Consider the following 18,462-nt stretch of genomic DNA (forward strand, 5'->3'; position numbering starts at 1 on the left):
ATAAAAAACGAGGAGTTAAATACGTATGACGTTTGTTTGTAGCTATTCTTTATTGTTTATTTTTTTTTAAAAAAAAACACAATTTGGGAAAATATAAACACAAAAGAAAAGACCCAGGACAGCAGGCCTAAGTGCCACCAGAGCGATTTCGAAGAGGACAGCATACACACTTCCACACACACTCAACCGACTCACACTCTTGTTTTTCGGTCTCTCCCTCTTTTGTGGAAAAGAGAACATTCATCCTTCGTTACACTCTCACACTTCCCAGCTCGCAGGCAGTAGTTGTGGACACCTCTCGTGTCCGTCCCTTATTTCACCCAGCGCTATCTCGGCCTCCCCACCCCCCACTCCAAGGAGATGAGCCAGAGGTTTCTTTGGGGCAATGCTGGGGCCCAGGCCTCCACAGCAGCAGCAGCTCAGCACTCCACCCCTCCTTATGGGAGAAAAGTCCATGAAGCCTTCTCGGAAGTGGCAGCTGGGGAAAGACCAAGGAACTTCTTGAGAAAGAGGCTTGAGGGGTGGGAGAGAGAGTAAAGGCCCCCAGATCTGCCCAACCAGCATACGGTATACCCATCTGTCTTTTGGGCAGGGGTGGCCCCGAGGAGCAAGGGGACCTCCAAGTCCCTAGTTGGAAGAATGTCACTTCCAGGAATTTCTCCACTTTCTCCTGATTTCCAGCTAGCCCCCTCCGTGTTCCCCAAAGTAGAGAGTGCGATGGGAATGCCGCCGGGCCGTGGACAGAGTGGAGCGATGAGACCGCAACGTTGTGCGGGGAGTTTTCCCGGAAAAGGCAGGCGGGGAGGACGGCTGGGTGCGGTTGTCGGATGGGGTGGTGCCTTGGCGTCTCAGGAAAGGGGGCACCGTGGAGCTCTTGATGTGGATGACACGGGTGTCCATGACCTCGCAGTCGACCTGCATCATGACTTCGTAGCCCAGGGAGGAGCCGTAGAGGCTCTCTGGAGAAAAGGAAAAAAGAGATGCTGACATGCAGCCACCTTTTGGAAGGAGGGCAGCAGCAGCCCAGCCTCTCCCGAGAAGTTTTGTTTTGTTTTACCATTCATAGCCATGGCCGGCATCACCAGGGACATTTTAGGGCGAGAGGTCTTGTTGTGGCTGATGGCAGGCAGCAGCAGGTGGTCCTAAGAGAAAAGGAGACCTGTGTCAGGTCAGGCAGCGGCCCTCAACCTTTTGGGCACCAGGGACCGGTTCCAGTTCAGAGTTTTTTCTGCAGACCGGAGCGGGACATGGTTTCGTGTGCTGTCTGCATCCCACAAATGGGGCTTTACTTCTTTGTGCAGACTGGTTACTGGCACACCGCGGACAGGGGGTTGGGGACCACTTAAGGAGCCAAAAAACTGATAATCAGGGCAGTATGTTTATTGATATTTGCTTGTTTACAGTTCTGCAACCCAACAAGAGAGACACAGACTTCAGATAATCAGAACTGCAGAAAAAACAATTACTGCCAACCTGCCTTCCATTAAGGACCTGTACACTGCACGAGTGAAAAAGAGGGCTGGGAAAATAATTACAGACCCCTTGCAACCTCAATATAAGTTGTTTCAACTCCTACCCTCAAAATGACGCTATAGAGCACTGCACACCAAGACAACTAGAGACAAGGAAAGATTTTTCCCCAAACGCTATCACTCTGCTAAACAAATAATTCCCTCACCACTGTCAAACTATTCACTAAGGCTGCATTACTATTACTATTAGTCTTCTCATCGTTCCTATCACCCATCTCCTCCCACTTATGACTGCAGGACTGTAACTTTGTTGCTTGTATCCTTACGATTTATATTGATATTGTTACCTGATTGCTTATTTGTACCCTATGACTATCATTAAGTGTGGCACCTTATGACACTTGACAAATGTGTTTTATTTTTCTTTATGTATACTGAGAGCATATGCACCAAAAACAAATTCTTTGTGTGTCCAACAGGGGTAGTTTCCGCCAGAGAAACTGGTTTGCTCAGGGGCACGCAGTGCACGCACGGTTGATGTGTGTGCATGCGCAGTACAATTAAAAAACAAGATGGTGCTGCCTACAATGCCGCTGGGAGAACTGGTTCAGAAGCATAGCAGGCCTGGATTGCTGCCGGTTCCAGTGACCCAGGCTGCCAAGCTACTATGTATTTGACCGAACTGGTAGGAACCCACCACTGGTGTCCAACCCCTAAACTTAATAAAAGAGCTATTGTTTACAAACCTTTCTTTGTGGTTCAACAGCACTGCTGTAATGGTATGTGGGAATAACCTTGAGAAATGAAGGGAAGAGACGCTGCCTAGAAGCAGGGGGTCTCCAACTTGAAGACTTGTGGCCTTCAACTCCCAAAATCTCCATACTGGCTGGGGAATCCTGGGAGCTGAAGTCCAGAGGTCTGGAAGTTGTCAGGTTTGGAGACCTCTGGCCTAGAGAATGATCAGATAAAAGTGGAGGGAGCCCACAACTGAATAAGGGGCGGAGAAAGAAACTTGGACAGGAACCCAATCAAGCGGTGAAAAAAAAGACAGCTGGAGATTTATAATTTCACGCTTGCAAGATTCTGTTACTATACAATTAAGAAGAATGAGCTCATCCTGGGTTTCTTGGTCTGGTTTACTTGGGAGGCTGAAAGAATGCAGACAGCTCTTCACTCACCCTGCGGAAGGACACAACGTAAAAAGTATCCTCTCGGCGGTCAATGGCATCCATGAAGTCATGCTCTGTATGGTCGGGATGCTGATACACCTGTAACTGTCTCAGAGAATCCCTAAAAGGGGAGGAAAAAAACAAGACACAAAGCATTTTCCCCCCCTATCCTGACACAAGCACTTCACAAAGCCATGGGATACTGCATTGGGGTCTGAAATGGAGATGGGAGGGAGAGAAAGGGGGCTCAGCCATACATAACTTAGAAAAGAGAGCAACTGACACTTATTGTAGAAGATGATCAGGCTAAGCCGGAGGGAGAGGTCAAACGTGTCATCAGTCTTGAATCCCTTCGCACCCACAAGAGATCTAAATCCAGCCCACCTTGAATTCCATTGACTCTTTTATCTACCGCTAATTTGCTTTGACCGTTAGTAGTTCAGATTCTTGAAAAGAGCTAAACCTCGCAATAAATCTGCATGTTCATTTGAACTGTCTGGGTTTCCTGATTTTCTGTACTTGACAACCGCTTCATCCTCCATACAGAACCACAGCAGTGCAGTGGTTAGAATGCAGTACTGCAGGCTACTTCTGCTGATTGCTGGCTGCCAGCAGTTCGATTCTTACCAGGCTCAAGGTTGACTCCGCCTTTCATCCTTCCGAGGTGGGTAAAATGAGGACCCAGATTGTGGGGGGCAACAGGCTGACTCTGTAAACCGCTTAGAGAGGGCAGTAAAAGCACTATGAAGCCATATATAAGTCTAAGTGCTATTGCTATCCTGGCAGGTTTCCCAGGAAAGGTTCAGGAGGTCCTTGGTGCCATAACCCAACTAAGCAAGACCCATAATTATGCCCTCCTTGAAATTACTGGAAAAGAGGAGATAGGATCTCCCATCCTATGGATCACTGCAATAATTTGAAACGAGCAACTCCGATACTACCATAAGGAAACCTTACCGATTTCAGCTTAAAAACAAGAGGAAAACCCACAAGTGGTCAGGAAAGAATAGAAGAAACCACAATTTTTCTGCTAGGATGAAGGCTCCAGACAAAATCCTCAGAGAGAAGGCAAGAGAATCTGCCACAAGAGCAACTTACCCCTGGGGGTATTTGGGGGGACTGGCTGGAACATAGTGAGAAGGGCTTGGCGGCTTCTTTGGCGGCTTCTCCTGAAATCCCAAGACATGGATTGTAGGTAAGGATGGAAGAGATGCATCCGAGAGACACCAGGATTTCTTACATTTTAATTACCCCTCCTCCCCCCACCCCTTATTCACAAGCTACTGGATACTGGTCTTGCTCAGTGCCTGTTTTCCTTCCCCTCAAGACATTGTCATGTCCCACCTGGCTGCCCTGAGTTGTTTTGCGAGCTTGTGAAGGTTTCCTCCGGTTGATCTGGTGTCGTCGGACCCAGCCGCTGAGCTCATCTGCCAACCTAGAAGCGGGAGAGGAAGCGATGGAGGATTATCTATCGGTCTGCAAGCCTCTAAACCAGTGTTTCTTAACCCTGGCAACTTGAAGGCGGGTGGACTTCAACTCCTAGAATTCCCCAGCCAGACACGCTGGCTGGGGAATTCTGGGAGTTGAAGTCCACCTGTCTTCAAGATGCCAAGATTGAGAAACGCTGCTCAAAACTAGTAGCTAAGGATATCAATGACATCCTCCACAGCCGTGGTCACCAACTGGTGGTCACCAACTGGTGGTCCGTGAGAAAATTTTGGTGGTCCACAGAAAAATTATTTGCATTTTTTTTATATTGCACTAAATCAGTGGTCCTCAAAGTATGGCCCCTGGGCCAGATACATGCAATGGACATTTGTGTTGCTGCAGAGAGTCTCCCCCTTCGGGGTCTTTTTGTGCGGGCTGAAGGGGGGCAGAAATTCCGACTTGGGGTCTGCTTCAGCCTCCTGGTGCGGGGCTTTGGGTGAAGGCTGGAGGAAAGCGCCACTGGTGGCGAAGAGCCGCAGGGCGTCGTTCCAGTGAGACTGCATCATGACCTGGAACTGGCTGACCATCTCAACCTGCTGAGCCTCAAGGCGTTGATATCTGGCCTTGCACTCTCACAGGTCTTTCCTCTGCTTGGAAAGCCTATGCTCGTAGTCCTCAGTGAGGTGTTCCTACTGAGCCTCTTTCTCGGTCAGATCCAATTTGAACAGAGCCAGCTGTTTTGCCAAGTCTTTCTCATGGTGGCTGCTTAGCTCCAGCAACTGCTTCCTGTTGGGGCCCTAAGGATCCTGGGTGGGGAGGCGAGGAGTGGCGAGTAAAGGTCGGTAAGACGCCCCTCGAATTGAGTGACATCAAGTTGGCCATGTCCATCCAGTCGCATGACTATCTTACTGAGCCCACCCAGCAGGTCAATAGGCAGATCATATTAGTGGTCTGTGGGATTTTAAATTATGAATTTATTGGTCCCTGAGTTCCGAAGGGTTGGAGACCCCTGCTCCTCAAGACCTACCGGAGCGATTCAGTGCGATTGAACTGGCGGCAATCTGAAGCAAGGAACAACTCGTCGAGGTCCCTCAACATGAGGTCCTTCATCTCTGAGAAGGGAGCTGACAGGTTCCTGAGCATGGGAGGAGGAGAAAATTACAGGTAGCCCTCGACTTACACCCGTTCATTTTAGTGACCGTTCAAAGTTACTATGGCAGTGAAAAAAGTGACTTATTACCACTTTTCAGAGTTGCAACCTTTGTAGTGTCCCCATGATCCTGGGATCAAAATTCAGATGCTTGGCAACTGATTCATGCTTATGACCATTGCGGTGTCCCAAGGTCACATGACCCTCCTTTTGCGACCTTTTTGATAAGCCAAGTCAATGGGGAAGCCCGATTCACTTAACCGCTGGGTTCCTAACTGATCCAAGGTGGCGCAGTGGTTAAATGCAGCACTGCAGGCTACTGCTAGATCAGCAGTTCAGCGGTTCAAATCTCACCGGCTCAGGGTTGACTCAGCCTTCCATCCTTCCGAGGTGGGTAAAATGAGGACCCAGATTGTTGGGGGCAATATGCTGACTCTCTGTAAACCGCTTAGAGAGGGCTGAAAGCCCTATGAAGCGGTATATAAGTCTACTGCTATTGCTATTGCTATTGATCAACGGCAGCGATTCACTTAACAACCGTGGTAAGAAAGGTCATAAAGCTCGGGAGCCTGTTTTCATTGGCAGAGCTTGGGCCACCACAGGTGCCACAGACACAAGTAATGTCAAGCTAGTTACAACACCTGACCATGCCCCTCCCCCCCCCCCGAGGTCAAACACAACCCTGATGTGTCCCTCAATGAAATCGAGTTTGACACCCCTGGTCTGTACTATATGCCAAGGCAAATAGAATGCTATTTCCACCAAGTGGTACCTATTTATCTACTCGCATTTTCAGGTTTTCAATCTGGTAGGCAGGCAGGAGCTGGGGCAAGTAAGACCCTGTGATGCTGTGTTTAGGTCTCAAACCCAGGCTGTTAGCTTTCCAGCTGCCAAGCTCAGCATCTTTAACCCAGTGATGGGCAACCTTTTTGGCATGGTGTGTCAAAAATCGGCAAAAAATCGAGCATAACTCGCGTTGTGTGTCACTTCGACAAAAACATAATTTTGCGCAATTTATAGTTTAAACTACAAAAATGTATAATTGCAATATATAATTGTATTTAATAAACCAAAAACAAATTATTTAACATACCTGCTTAGTAACTTCTTTGTTCATCAGTCGATTTCGTATGTTGCCCTTGATATTATTGAACTTGTTTGGGGTGCCGTGAACCAGGGCTGTGGAGTCGGCTGCTTCCAGCTCCACGTCCTCATCAACATGCCGCTCCAGCCCGCCCCTTCTATGAATATTCCTAGTGACGCGAGGGCGAAGAATATGAATATTCATAGCGGGGGCGGGCCAGAGCGGCATGTTGATGAGGACGTGGAGCTGGAAGCAGCAGACCCCACAGCCCTGCCGTGAACTGAGATAAGTGGTGCGGTCGTAACCGACAGTCCCAGGAGTAGACTCTCTGTGCCGGCCTGACTGGAGAGAGGCGCGCACTGTTCCCGCGCTCCTCTCCTGCGGGTCCTCCCTCGCCGTGCTGATGACATGTGTGCGCACGGCACACACGTCTTACCAGCAGCCCCTGCGCTCAGAAAGGGGCGGCGGCGATACAGTAAGTGAGTGTGGGCGGGGGAGATCACACGTCCCCCCCCCGTTCCTCCAGCACAGATTCTTTCATCCTCGGCGGCCGTGCAGGAGCTGAGGATGAATCGCATGAAATCCTGTGCGTGTCACCCCAAATGGCTACGCGTGTCAGCACTGACACGCGTGTCATAGGTTCGCCATCACTGCTTTAACCGCTGAACCACCCTTTACATACTTTAACCCTTTCCTTCCCGCATAGCATTACAGTTACTTAGATCTCCTTCATCTGATTGAGCAGGAAGATACCGCAGTTTAAAAAAAACCAACAGGATCATTCCAGCAATAATGGTATTCTAAAATCAACCTTTCTCAACTCAGCAACTTTGAGATGGGTAGACTTCAACACCCAGAATTCTTTAAACTTGCTAGCATTTAGAAACAATTTAGAGAAATTTCGGCATATCATTACATTTCACACTTTCTGCATCCAAATTACCGGAATTGGGCCTTGCCTGGCCTTGCCAGGGTCTCCTCTTGCTGTTCTTCCTGCTCCTCTTCTGGCATTTCAAGAGCTTCCTGCGTAATGCTTAGAAGATGCCTCTGGCCTGGGCCAGACTCCGGTTCCTGCTTGGGCTGAGATACGTCTGCAACTTTGTGCTCGGTGATGCTGGAGAGATTTAAAAAATGGAATCAGGTCTCGGCCTCTCAGTATGCAGAATTATTTCTGGCCTACATAGTCTAGTGAACTGCCTCCAAACTACCATCCTTTTGTAAAAATCAAGTGCAAGAATGGGCTGGGGTGGTAACTGGGTCATTCCGATTCTTCCCGAATCTTTCCCAACAGTGGGGACAAGATCATGTGAAGAAAACATAAGTTTGTCCAGTATTCTCATAACTGTCAACAAAGAGATAGCAGAAGCAGAAAAAACGGTGTCTATGGGTTGCATGGATATACAGAGAACAAAGCAAACTCCTATAAAGCCACAAATAAAAGTGAGAAAATTATGTACCACTTTAAAGGCTGAGCTTTTGTGGACCAGAGTCCATTTGTCAGAACATAAATTGAGAAGTGGGAAGAAGCCAGAGAGGGACAATGAATTATTAACATGGCTAAGGTATATATACAGGTATATACAGTGTGTGTGTGTATGTGTGTACACACACACACACACACATATATATACATACACACACACACACACACACACACATACATATAAACACACACACACACACACACACACACACACACACACACACACACACACACACTTTAAGTCTATAGCAGTGTTTTTCAGTCCTGGCAACTTTTAAGATGGGTGGATGTCAACGCCAGAATTCCCTAGCAAGTATATTGACTCGGAAATTCTGGGAGTTGGAAGTCCACACATCTTAGTTAACCTTGTTTGAAACACACTGGGTTTGCAACCTCCAAAGGCATGAACAGCAATTCAGCAGGATTCTCTAAATATGAGAAAAATATTTTATAATAATAATAATAATAATAATAATAATAATAATAATAATAATCATCATCATCATCAGCTTTTAATTTAGAAAATGGATGAAAACTGAAACGCTTAAAAAATGAACGAAAACTTCTTTAAAAACCAGTCAGCAATATACTGTAGGCTGTAGGAGATGGGCAGGGAGGGTTAAACATGTTTTGCTAGCACCAATTTGGCTTGACCATTTAGTAGATCAGATTCTTGTATATACCGTAGGTAACATGATGTACACTGAATTCTACTCCTAACCCTGGTTTCCTGCGCCTGACATGAATCTGAGCTACTAACAGTCAAGCTGAATTGGGGCTAAATAAGGGTCAATGGAATTCATAAGGGGCTAGACTTAGGTCTCTAAACTTTAACCGCACCCTGGTGCATACTTGCTCATCTCCTATATAGTATCTTATATACCTCTATAGAAGTCAATTCAATAGACAGGCAACATTCTCCTCAGAAGGTTCACACAACAAGAACATCTTCAGAGCCATTTTATTGAACAAATACTAACATGTTTGAGGGACCATTCATTATCCATGCACACCTACAACAGATGAAGCTGAACTGTCCCAGCAATTCAACAACTTCAAAGGGCATCCAGACGGAGAATGCTAAGCAACACAATCTCACAACCCAAGCTGAGAATGGAAGCCCAAAAGCGCCAGGAAGTCTCACCTGACAGGCCCAAAATTGAAGGCTATGAAGAGCAGCACAACCATGACACAGATCACTTTTCGGTTCCCGGAGCCAAACTTCAGGTCGGTGTTCTATATGGGAAGACAGGCGAGTCATCAGGCATCACAGCACACCGCATTCAAAATTTAATGGAATGGTCTGATTGAATGTTCTGGCTTTTCCCAACTCCTGGCTGAAATGCTGAACTAGAGCAACTAATTGCTAAGTTATCCTGACTGATATTGTACCATCAAGTTGATGTCGGCCCTTAGTGACCAGATGGGTAGATTTTCTCCAGGACAATCTGTCCCCAGCCTGGTTTTTCAGATCTTCCAATAGTGCATCTAAACTATCCTACTAACAGCCATCAGAATTGGAGAAATGAAACCTGCCAGAACAAGAGGGTCATATCAGCATTCTCAACAGGACCCTAAAAGTCTCCCAAAATGCAGGAAATATTTCAAAACACAGAGACACCAGCAGCTGACATTCCTGCTTACTAGGAACTGACCAGCTCAATAGTAAAAGAATATTATACAATATCTGTAGAGGAAAAAATGGGGAATTAAGTGACTGCGCTCATATGTAATATTAAGGTATACAATGGTTTGTTTCATTGTGGCTTAAGGTGCTGTTTTAATTTTGTAAATGGTATTATATTCCAGAAGTCAAAAATACAAGTGATCCTCCATTTTCGGCCAGCTGCTTAGGGACCGGTTGAAGTTTACAATGGACCGCAAAAAAGATAACTCATGACCTGGATTCAAAGTTCTGACAGCAAAGTCCCATTCGACACACACCCCTAGTCACCTGATCACATATTGGACACTCAGCAACCAGCCTACATTATGGCCATTTGCAGTGTCCCATGGTGATATGACCACAATTTACCTCATAAACAATTTCCAGCAAAAAACGTCCATTGCAGACAATAGGTTTCCCTTAATAACACTGTGGTAAATGACTGCAGATTCACTTAACAATCACAACAAAAAATGTTATAAAATTGGGTCACTTCTATGATGACCTGTTTAACAACCAGCATGAGTTTACAACTGCAATTCTGGGCTCACTTAGGACAGAGGTCCCCAACCCCCAGGCCACCGTACTGAACTGGGAGATAGATGTAAGCAAACATATTTCTATAGCATACCCTATTTGAAAATCGAAAAGCTCTCAGCTCGCCTCCTCATTATGTGGGGGCTAATCACGACAATGTGCTTTTTATAAGAAAGCCACAAGTCTCCTTCCTGGTGGAAGGGGCTCACCTCATCCAGGACACCGTCTAGCCGTCGCCGAAGAATAGCATTCTCCCGCCGTAGCCTCTCATTCTCCGCAAGGGCCTCTCGCAGCCGGGATTCCAATCCTTGGAGGTATTCCTTCTTTTTCCGGCGGGACTGACAAGCCGATTCACGGTTTTTTATCATCCGCTGCTGCCTTTTCAGGACCTTGATCTTGAGCAAATTAGTAAGGAAAATAATATTCACATCCATAGTATAAAAGAAAGAAGGAATGGAATTCAGGACTCTTTGCCATCTACTTTAGATAACCGACTGACACTTTTTTCCCCCTGTGCTTTCTTTCTGAAATTCAGTTCTACATTTTGCATCTAAGGTAGGTCACACAGAGCTCTTTGCATCCTCCGGATCCACTGCTGACTTTAGTTTAATATTCTGATTTGTCCACCAGGTAAAACTTACCTTATCTTATTTTCTCTTCTGCCACAACAATTAGCAACAGTTATGTACTATAAACTTGCAAACTGTTGCTATTGTACTTATCTCTCTTTTTGGAGATCGTTAAAATGTAGGAAATTAACAGAACAGCGTGATATTCCGGATGTGTCCTGCCTGTAAATCTGCCCATGTGGAGCCCTTCATGCTCAGTGAGCTTGGTTGTTTGCAGACATTTCAGTACCTGACCAGGTAACATCATCAGCATTAATGGATGTAGGATTTGCTTTCCGCTTCTGTTACAAGCAGAAAACAATATTCTAATCAAGGAACTGCCAAGGGGGGAAAAAACCCACATCTCCACCAACATTGGCAGGGCAAGACAATGTTTATAAACAGACAACAAACTTCATTACCTTCTAACACTGATGATGTTACCTAACATATGGAAGCAAACAGACCAAGCTCATAAAGCACCAAGGATCTCACATTTGCCCTGGATTTGATGTCTCTGGAAGAGAAAATGCTCTGGAACTAAGGATTTCAAACTTACATCAATCTCTTGGTTGCAGGGTCCTATTTGTGCTGGTGCAGGGATGATCGTTTTAGTTTCTGGCTTGGGGACTGAAGGGGCTGGTTTAGGTGAGAGAACTTCCTTCACCGGAGACTGAACCTTGATCAAACCGGACACTGGGAGATGCAGCAGCTCAGATTGGGAAATCACAACACTCTGTGCTGGAACTGGGGGGGGGGGAAAAAAGCCACAATCCTGTTTCACATACACCGTAACCTTCATATAAGAAAACAAAGTGCTTCTTTCAGAATGTCCTACTCACCCACCCACCCCAAAGCGAAAAAGCCCATGCACCATCCCATATGATGTTTCCACTCTGTAGCAATAGCAATAGCACTTATATATCACTTCATAGTGCTTTTACAGTCCTCTCTAAGCGGTTTACAGAGTCAGCCTATTGCCCCCAACAATCTGGGTCCTCATTTTACCCACCTTGGAAGGATGGAAGGCTGAGTCAACCTTGAGCCAGTGGGAATCGAACTGCAGCTAGCAGTCAGCTGAAGAAACATGCAGTGCTGCACTCTAACCACTGCGCCACCTCGGCTCATTCAGCTACTGGAAACTGCTCCATTCATATCCAAAAATAAAGTCCTCCTGGTTGGCTTACCTGAGATTCCAGGGTTGACGGTCTGTGATTGGGTTACAGGTACTGGCTGCAACAAGATGGTCTTACTGGAAGAGGCGGCTGTCTGTCCTGGGACAGTGGTCACCACGACAGGCTTTGGTTGAATGGGGGGTTTCCGACTAAGGATGCTCTCTGTTTTATTGGGAGCTGCTGGTTTCCCTAAGAGAGAATTGAGTAGTCAAAACAACCTATAAGAATCCATTACAGTCTTACTCAATTAACTGTACTGATGAAGCCACCTTGAGTTGGGAAAGACTCAGCTATTATCACCCTGAAGGAGGAAAAACAAAACAGAACAGGAAACAAATGAGATATATTTATTGCTCCCTTTCTTCAATGACTTCAGTTCTAACACTAATTATGCCTGTATTATTTATCTACTTCAAATGAGGTCATTTGATAGCTTTCCTTTTAGCAAAATAAAATGAAGCAAAGAAATGCACAAACTTATAAAAGAAAAATTAAAAAGGAAACAATATATATGTATGGCGATATATCCAATCTGTTATGAGAAGTACTTAACATGGTAAGTAAAAAAACATAGTCCATTGAAAATTAGATTCTTGCTAACAAATGAACTTTCACTAACATTCTAACTAGTGTGGGTGAGGTGCCAACTATTAGGATTTAAATTACAAAAGCTGATGTGCAAAATACGAAATGTTGGCTTGGCTCAGAAAACTAAATACAAGGCCAAGAACTGGAAGGACAACACAGAGAATCTAAAAACACTGTAGGGGACGTCAAGGCTCATTGTGTACAGTGAGAAAGAACAGAACATTTGTTATAATATCTCTATGATGTTTCTTTCTATTTAAAGAAAATACGTTAACATTTGTGCTTGTTTATATGTCATTTCCTTTCCAAAAATAAACTAACAGAAGCTTTTGGGGGGAAAAATATAGTGTTCCAATATTTGAGGGGCTGCCACAGAGAGGAGGGGGTCAGCTTATTTTCCAAAGCACCTGAAGGCCAGATAAGGAATAATGGATGGAAACTGAACCAGGAGAGATTCAACCTGGAAACAAGGATACATTTTCTGACAGTGAGAGCAATCGACCAATGGAATAGCTTGCATTCAGATGTTGTGGGTGCTTCATCACTGGAAGTTTTCAAGAAAAGATTGGACTGCCATCTGTCAAAAATGGTATAGAGTTTGCTTGGGCAGGGGGTTGGATTAGATGGCCTACAGAGTCCCTTCCAACTCTGTTAACCTGTAAATCTCTGTAAAAACATTTGAACTCAATTTTTTTGGAATAATATGGAAAATATTTTCCTTTGTCTTTTTCTTGGACATTTTCCCCATTTTTTTTCCTGATGAGCTCTACAGAATTGGAATATTTTTTGGCAGTTTTTTCTTGTTCATGCAAAAGCAATTAATGGAACTCTTTCTAAACTGTTACGAATGGATGTCAGGAACATGGATAGTTCACATACTACCGGACCTAACACAAAATATCCACCAAGAGAAACATAATCTCCTCAAAGGTCTCATCCCCACCCAAAAAGGAAAGCTGAAGAGAAGGGGAGGATAAATAATATCTGGACAGGACATGCCGAGAGACAAAAAGAAAATGTCATATTGTCACTAACAGACAGGTTATTTCGTTAGACTTAATTTACCTCCTAACCCGCCCACCCATCCCCTGATATTCAGGAATATTTCTTTTTTATATGCACAGGACACTCCAGCAACAGAATTTGTGTCTCCTTCATTGGTTATGAGCACCAAGCTTTGGAGTCTATCTATAGTTACTAAATTCAGTGCAGAAGCAAGAAATAAATGCTTGCTGCTACACGATTCTCCCCAACTTACCTGTCTCGGAAGCTGGGACTACATTGATGTGTACCGTTCCAAAGGGAGGTAAAAGGACATCTCCAAACATGCACGGAGGGGTTGGAGGATGCTCTGTCTTCACTCCAATCACGTCACCTGGTCCAAGGACCTGAAAGAAAAACAAGGGTCTCAACACGACAGCCCCAAATTATGGCCATGCATGGAGAACTACCATTATGTGTTGTTACCATTCGGGTTCTGGGATTGTCTACAAAGAGATCTTCGAGAAGACCTACCTGCTCCGAGAGTTCTGCAGAAGAGGAGCCTGCCGCAGAGGAATCGGAGGAGGCCACAGATGAATCGGAGCAATGAGATGAAGCAGGGGAGACCGGCTCAGACTTTACTTGCAACTCTAAAAAAATGAGAATTTGACACTTTCACCACCATCCTGCTGATCCAAGAGAAAAGGAAACTGATGGTTAAGTACTCCCTCTTTGCCTCTCACACCCATTATCATAGAATAGAATAGAATAGAATAGAATAGAATAGAATAGAATAGAATGGGATGGGAATGGAATAGTATGGGATGGAATAGAAATAGAAATAGAATGGAATAGAATAGAATAGAACAAAAATAGAATAGGAATAGAAATAGAAAAATAGAATTCTTTGTTGGCCAAGTGTGATTGGACACATAAGGAATTTGTCTCCAGTGCATAGGTGCTTGTACATACAAGCAACGTGATAAATCATGATCAGAGTTATCATAAAAATACATTCATCCTATATCATAAGTTACAGCACTTAGTGATAGTCACAGGATACTAAATAATCAACATAAATCATACTAGGATACTAAATAAAACAATATAAATCGTAAGACATAAGCCTGTCCTCCCCACTTGCAATTTCTACAGTCAGCCCTAAGTGCTGAATCCCAAGGAAGCCATCTTCACGGGCCTCTAATCCCATTCATCTTCAACTGCCATGCCACCAGTTCCTTCCATCTGGGCCAGCAGAGGAAGCAGATCTCTAATTCTTGTCACCTGAAGGGCTCTATAACACTCTGAAGGCATCATGAGGTAGCTATACTTCCTGCTTATAATACCTAAAGGAGAAGTAAAACTCTACAACAGCAAACCCAAATAAGAGAAATTGTCAGACTCCCTGCTTTGTTCCACTTGCAACTGAAGACTTATCAGGTCCAAAAACTGCTTTCTCTCCAATGCCATGGCCATTTCCCCCCTCTATGAATGATAAAAGAATCTGATTATCCATAGATTAACATTTCTTCTGTCTTGATTCAAAAATCAAGGTATGGAAGAAACCAACAAGTAACCTTGTGTTAAGAAATTGACCACTCAGCAGTTGCTAATACTACAGCTACATGCTGTTATCTACCACAAGTACTGTCTTCAATAGACCTTGCCCTACTAATCCTTTTCCAGAAGTAGTTCCTATCACTCCTAAATATCTGATTTTGCAGCTTAACTATGCCACTTAAAGAACAGTTAGGAATATGCCTCTGTAGATTTGCACTAATAATTAGATTGGTACAGAATTCTAATTAAGAGGAAAGTGACTTGCAGTTCGTGGACTTTTAACTGGTTCTGCAGCGCATCTAGTTTTTAAGCAATATATCGCAGCCAGACCACAGGATAAACTGTCAAGTCACAAGCTGAGTGCAACTTTCAGCCTCAATCAAAAAGGAAGTCAGAAATGGGGAGGCAGGGAGAGGACAGGAAAGAGGAAAAAGCAAACAAGTGATCCTCTTATCTCTTCTGCTCTGCCTTCAAGAAGGAATTTAATTGTCAATCGGTTAGAAAAGTTTGCTCCAGTTTTTTTTTCATGCAGGACAGACACAAAGTTTGCTCATTAAACTGTTACTGTACAAAACCACTCCCAGACAAATTTCTGCACAGCCCAAAACAATTCTAGGAAGCAGAAATAAAAGCTATCTGCTGGATCAGATCAAAGGTTCATGTGGGCAACGATCAGCTAGATGCTTCTGGGAAGGCAGCAGGACACGTACACAAATTTCATTTTTCTCCCACTCAAAAGAATTTTTCTACTAAATATAGACACCTTGTCCATCACTGTCTACTCCTGCTGTCAATGACTCACCAAAGACTTCCTAAAGGTATATTTTTAAACAGGAGGTACAACAGTAGAGATAAAATCTAGGCTTTCTAACATGCAAACTACTTGTCTCTGGTCTTATTTGCCAAACAGCAGTGAGTAGGCAGGTACATGATACATACATTTGTATTAAGCTGAGATGGTAGGATAGTCTAACATAAACCTCTTCCTTATGAATATCATCCTCCTCTTGTCATTTCCAGAATGATACCGTCTAAATTTTTTTTGCCAGAAAACACAATCTTCCAACAGCTTAAAAATCAATGGCCTTATAAAAATGTTTCTGAATCAAAAGCCACTCAATCAGATTCACCAGATGCATCACAGTATCCTCAGTTCTACAACAGGTTCTCGATAACCTGCCTACCGCCCATCTTCATGAAAATACTCACCTGGGAATAGAGATTCTTGCAAAGGATCCCAAGGTGGGTCTGGAGGCATAGTTTCCATGTCCAGATCAAACCCATCACCGAACTGCTGGCATAGAAAGAAAGATATAGAAAATAAAGCTTTTCATCTATGGGAAACGATAAGTCTGACTCCTTGGGTCTAAGGAGCAGGGTGTGATGGCAGTGAGTGGATGTGTAAATGAGGAGGTATACATGTAGTCCTCGACTTACAATAGTTCATTTAGTGACTGTTCAGTTACATCATTGGAGAAAGTAACATGACTGTTTTTCAAGCTTATGGCCATTGCAACATCCCCATGGTCACATAATCAAAATTCAGACAGTTGGCAACTGGCTCATATTTATGACGATTGCAGTGTCCCGGGATCATGTGATCACCTTTTATGACCTTCTGACAAGAAAAGTCAATGGGAAAACCAGATTTACTTAACAACCGTGTTACTAACTTAACAACTGCAATGATTCACTTAACAACTGCAGCAACAAATGGGGCAACATTTACTTAACAAATGTCTCCCTTCGCAACATAAATTTTGGGCTCAATTATGGTCGTACATTGAGGACTCCTTTAGTTGGGAGTTCCAATTCAATCAAACTTTCAGGACTAGAGATAATATTCTTGGAAATGCAATCCAAACCTGTACACATGTCATGTGAGCCATTATATAATTACCACCACACCTCTGCCAGACTTCATTTTAACTCACACATTTTAATGTGTAAGTCACATTAGAACAAACAATAAAGCCCAAGTGGTAGGGATGGGCGTGATCAAGATGCTAAAGTCTACCCAATTCAATTTTTTTATAAAGTTATAGAGGGGAAGAGAAAGACAGACTTCAAATTGCTGAAAAGTGTGTCCTGCCACGGAGGCATATGGAAAGCAAAACAATATTTTTCCAAAAGCAAAGGTATTCTCACCGCAGAACAGGTACCATTACTGTCCATAATGCTATGTTCAAGACAAGGGAAAAGTTCAGCTGCCACATTTCCATCATTATCCAAGCAGCTGTAAAGACCTGCATCTGGAGGGAGAGCAGCAAAGTGCAATTGGATAAGGAATTAGATGACACAACCATGGGTTATCTCTAAATAATAATAATAATAATCCAGCAACATCTGTTTATTCCATGTCCTTGGGAAAGACCCAATAGTGGATAAAAAACATCAAATCCAGTCTAAACATCTAACCACTAACAGTGGTTATAATATGTACAACCAACAATTGTACATACTACAGTTACACATTTTCTCTAACTTTATTTCCTGGTATTTAGTTAAGCTGCCACCCAAACCAGAACAAAACTGGAAATACCGCTTATATAAGCCAGTTACAAAGAACTCTGTGTTGCCACATAAAGTAATCATGTCATATAAAATGTGCATTTGGTGCCAGGTTAATAATATTTTTTAACATCGGGTGAATCTCAACTTATTTTGCAGTGCTTACATTTTCCCTATCATCTATGCAATGCCCTTTATTAACTGTGTATCATAAAAAAATGCAGAAAGACCGCCTCCTCCTTCTTCCATATCAGATCTCTTCAGTTTTGATAACCCTAGGCTGGTATTAAAAAAAAAAAAGAACCACCATCTCTACTGCAACCCCTTAAAGATGAATGGCAAAGCGCATTTGAAAAACCTTCCTGCTAAATAAACAGTCAATTCAGTAACGGTAGAGTTGAAAGGGACCTTGGGGGTCATCTAGTCCAACCCCCTACTCACGCAGGAGACCCGTACTAGGGATTCGAACCGCCGAACTGCCGACCTTTCTGGTCGACAAGCTCAGCATCTTAGCCACTCAGCCACCTTTATGCTACCACCTTTAACGACCAAGACCGTTATCGTTCTGCCTGTCAGATTCCAATTCAGAACCTGACAGGCAGAAATGCAACAGGTGAAGATTCTCCTTGGCGGAAAGTTGATATACCCCGTTGCACACCGGCCTGATATCACCTGTTAAAAGCCATAGAGTTTTCAACAGAGTGTCCTTATATGCATTAGCGGGCCCCTCTGCAACCTCAGCCATGAAACCCGAGCGTAGCCCAGGCCTGTAGGCCCTGCCCCCTCCTTTGGCCCAGTACTGCCTCTCCTTCTTCCATTTACCCCAGTCCTCGCTGCTCAGCAGGTTGTCTGCTCGGAAGCGGCTTGAATCGCTCAAAAGCAGCAACTCCGAAGCCAGCGCCGCCATCTTCCTTCCGCCTTTCCTATATTCTATTACCAGCACCGACTTCCACCCAGTCGATTATTGCCATAGTAACACCGCCGCCCAATGGAATTCCTCTTCTTTCCTCTTCTGCCCAACCATAAGAGAGACGAGGCGGGACCCGACCG

At 44.2% G+C, this 18,462-nt stretch overlaps 1 protein-coding gene across 2 annotated transcripts; it reads right to left on the bottom strand.

The window, feature by feature from the left end:
• Positions 1–31: 31 nt before the first annotated feature.
• On the bottom strand, positions 32–18,389 carry ATF6B (activating transcription factor 6 beta). 2 transcript variants are annotated; one of them, XM_087708434.1, is made up of 16 exons: positions 18,235–18,389; positions 17,050–17,153; positions 16,111–16,192; positions 13,876–13,991; positions 13,619–13,748; positions 11,785–11,961; positions 11,157–11,344; positions 10,199–10,384; positions 8,931–9,022; positions 7,247–7,417; positions 5,097–5,204; positions 3,986–4,076; positions 3,740–3,810; positions 2,651–2,762; positions 1,058–1,142; positions 32–959 (listed from the first exon to the last, which is right to left on the bottom strand). In XM_087708434.1, the coding sequence occupies exons 1-16, from the start codon at positions 18,317–18,319 to the stop codon at positions 682–684; spliced, it is 2,076 nt and encodes a 691-aa protein (XP_087564560.1). In that variant the 5' UTR covers positions 18,320–18,389; the 3' UTR covers positions 32–681. The 2 variants fall into 2 exon arrangements, with proteins under 2 accessions (XP_087564560.1, XP_087564559.1); XM_087708433.1 differs by having other exon boundaries at positions 16,111–16,195.
• Between the last annotated feature and the right edge of the window lie 73 nt (positions 18,390–18,462).

Source organism: Thamnophis sirtalis, unplaced genomic scaffold (assembly GCF_051295495.1).
Source record: "Thamnophis sirtalis isolate CommonGarterSnake01/CBP01778 unplaced genomic scaffold, rThaSir2_p1.2 scaffold_3, whole genome shotgun sequence".
Classification (NCBI taxonomy): Eukaryota; Metazoa; Chordata; class Lepidosauria; order Squamata; family Natricidae; genus Thamnophis; species Thamnophis sirtalis.

What these genes read in the sequence shown, in the direction of transcription:
- ATF6B (XM_087708433.1), bottom strand. Translation starts at nt 18,319, where the DNA reads ATGGCGGCGCTGGCTTCGGAGTTGCTGCTTTTGAGCGATTCAAGCCGC. An exon ending in TAGACGGTGTCCTGGATGAG is followed by an intron (nt 9,023 to 10,198) that starts GTGAGCCCCTTC and finishes CTTCCCATATAG; the next exon opens with AACACCGACCTGAAGTTTGG. An exon ending in TTCAATTTTGGGCCTGTCAG is followed by an intron (nt 7,418 to 8,930) that starts GTGAGACTTCCT and finishes AAATCTCTCCAG; the next exon opens with CATCACCGAGCACAAAGTTG.